This window comes from Echinococcus granulosus (assembly GCF_000524195.1).
Source record: "Echinococcus granulosus chromosome Unknown EG_S00267, whole genome shotgun sequence".
NCBI lineage: Eukaryota > Metazoa > Platyhelminthes > Cestoda > Cyclophyllidea > Taeniidae > Echinococcus > Echinococcus granulosus.
Window position 1 is genome coordinate 40,874 of NW_020170647.1, and position 1,686 is coordinate 42,559.

General features: G+C 38.6%; 1 protein-coding gene across 1 annotated transcript in view; it reads right to left on the bottom strand. All coding sequences in view use genetic code 11, as the record gives it.

Annotated features, from left to right (window-relative positions):
• EGR_10778 (hypothetical protein) overlaps window positions 1-1,639 on the bottom strand; it is a gene marked incomplete at both ends in the record, with an annotated part of 7,371 nt that extends 5,732 nt beyond the window's left edge. The window contains one exon of the mRNA XM_024500027.1: window positions 1,507-1,639. Coding sequence (XP_024345564.1) covers window positions 1,507-1,639 — 133 coding nt within the window. The remainder of the gene's footprint in view (window positions 1-1,506) is intronic.
• Window positions 1,640-1,686: the final 47 nt, after the last annotated feature.

The window sequence follows — 1,686 nt, forward strand, 5'->3', positions numbered from 1 at the left end:
AATTAATGCTTGGAATATCGATAATTAGGCCGACTTCATTGTCAATGCCCCATTCTGTGCTACCCTCTAAGCTTTGTTGGCATTATCGCCTCAAGTAGGCATAGAGCCCATTTGGCCCTTTTGCCTGCAAAATAAATTGCTTTCATTTTTGCCACTTTGCCATTAGCAACTTTTTCAAGTTTCAAATAGTAAAATGGAAGTTTTACGTGGTCCTACATACATTTGTGGATAAGGAGATGGATGACTATCAACCCCCTTGCCCTCAAGAATGGCTATAACATGCACGTGCTGAAGTGCCATTACTTGTAACCGCCTTTCTTACACTGCCATAGTCAAAGCGGTATTCCCAGTGAAAATATTTTAGAGTTAAAAATCAGTGCGCAAGCACTGCACTACATTTGACATACACATTAATGGGTTTTCATTTTGAGGGCGAACATGCACAATATAGTCAAACCAACTACTCCCCTCATTTTCTTATCGCATTTAAAACAACGGGTTGGGCATGCACATGACCTACCAACAGGTGTGTGGGTAAGTAAGTTCAATTGAAATTTAATTCCGCATAAAGTTGATATTTAACTAGTTTCTTTTCTGGGACAAAAATTCAGGCATGTATTGCGTAAGAAAAAGTAGTATGTTGTATGTTGCATTGTTTAACGGCCCATTAAGAACAGCTTGTATGTGCCTTAATGGGAGCAATTAGTGGTACTGAATGGTTTCACCAATATACAGCGAGAATGATGTCTTGAAATATTTGGGCCGATGACATTTCTGGGTAATTAATAAAGACCTTCGCCACATTGATCAAACAAAACTGCTAGCAGTGATAAAGGGGGTTGTCAACCTTATTCTATTTCACAAAACTTTTCTAACACTGTAATTTGGAAATCGGATAAGTTGCTTAAATTGATTGTGACATCCAGTTTGGCAAATTATTTTCAAAGGAGTAAACTCTTTGGTGTAGTTATAGAGGTTCATGAATTGATTAAACTCATTATTAAGGGAGTAGAAATCGGAATTAAAGTTGTTTGCGTGTGCCGGGAGTCGAACCCGGATCGACTGCTTGGAAGGCAGCCATGCTAACCGCTACACCACACACGCCTGCGTGCAGGTTTAGAATAATTACAGATAATACAACTTCTCTAACAACTGTTGACACGGGTTACCACCCCCGTTGCAAATATTAGTTCAGTCAGTCAGTCGCAAACATTCAAATAATTGTGTACTCAAGATCTTCCATTTGCACCTCGAGCACCAAATTTGAGTTCGATAAATCATTGGCCCTTCCCAAATTGTCAAAGTGGCAATTACGTTTGCAAGTCGACTTCACCTGTGCACAAAATGCTTGATTAGCATAGCTTTTCTTCTAGTTTTTCAATATTCGAAGGGATTAAATCGGCCATTTAGATGACAGGCCTTAAAAAAGTACTATGCATGCATTTAAGTAAGTATCTGTCCATTGTACAGTTTTAGCTACAAACCCCTTTCTCGTAATATTCTTACCATGCTGTTGCTTCAGAAAATTATACTTTGGCATAAAGAATGGCGTTGTAAAGTCCATATTTTCAGGACAAATTAATAAAACCTCTTGTTGCAAAATGGTGGCCACATCTACTAAAATGATGCAAAAACGCATGTGCTTTGACTCTGTGCATATATTGCCACCATTTATGCATTGAATCG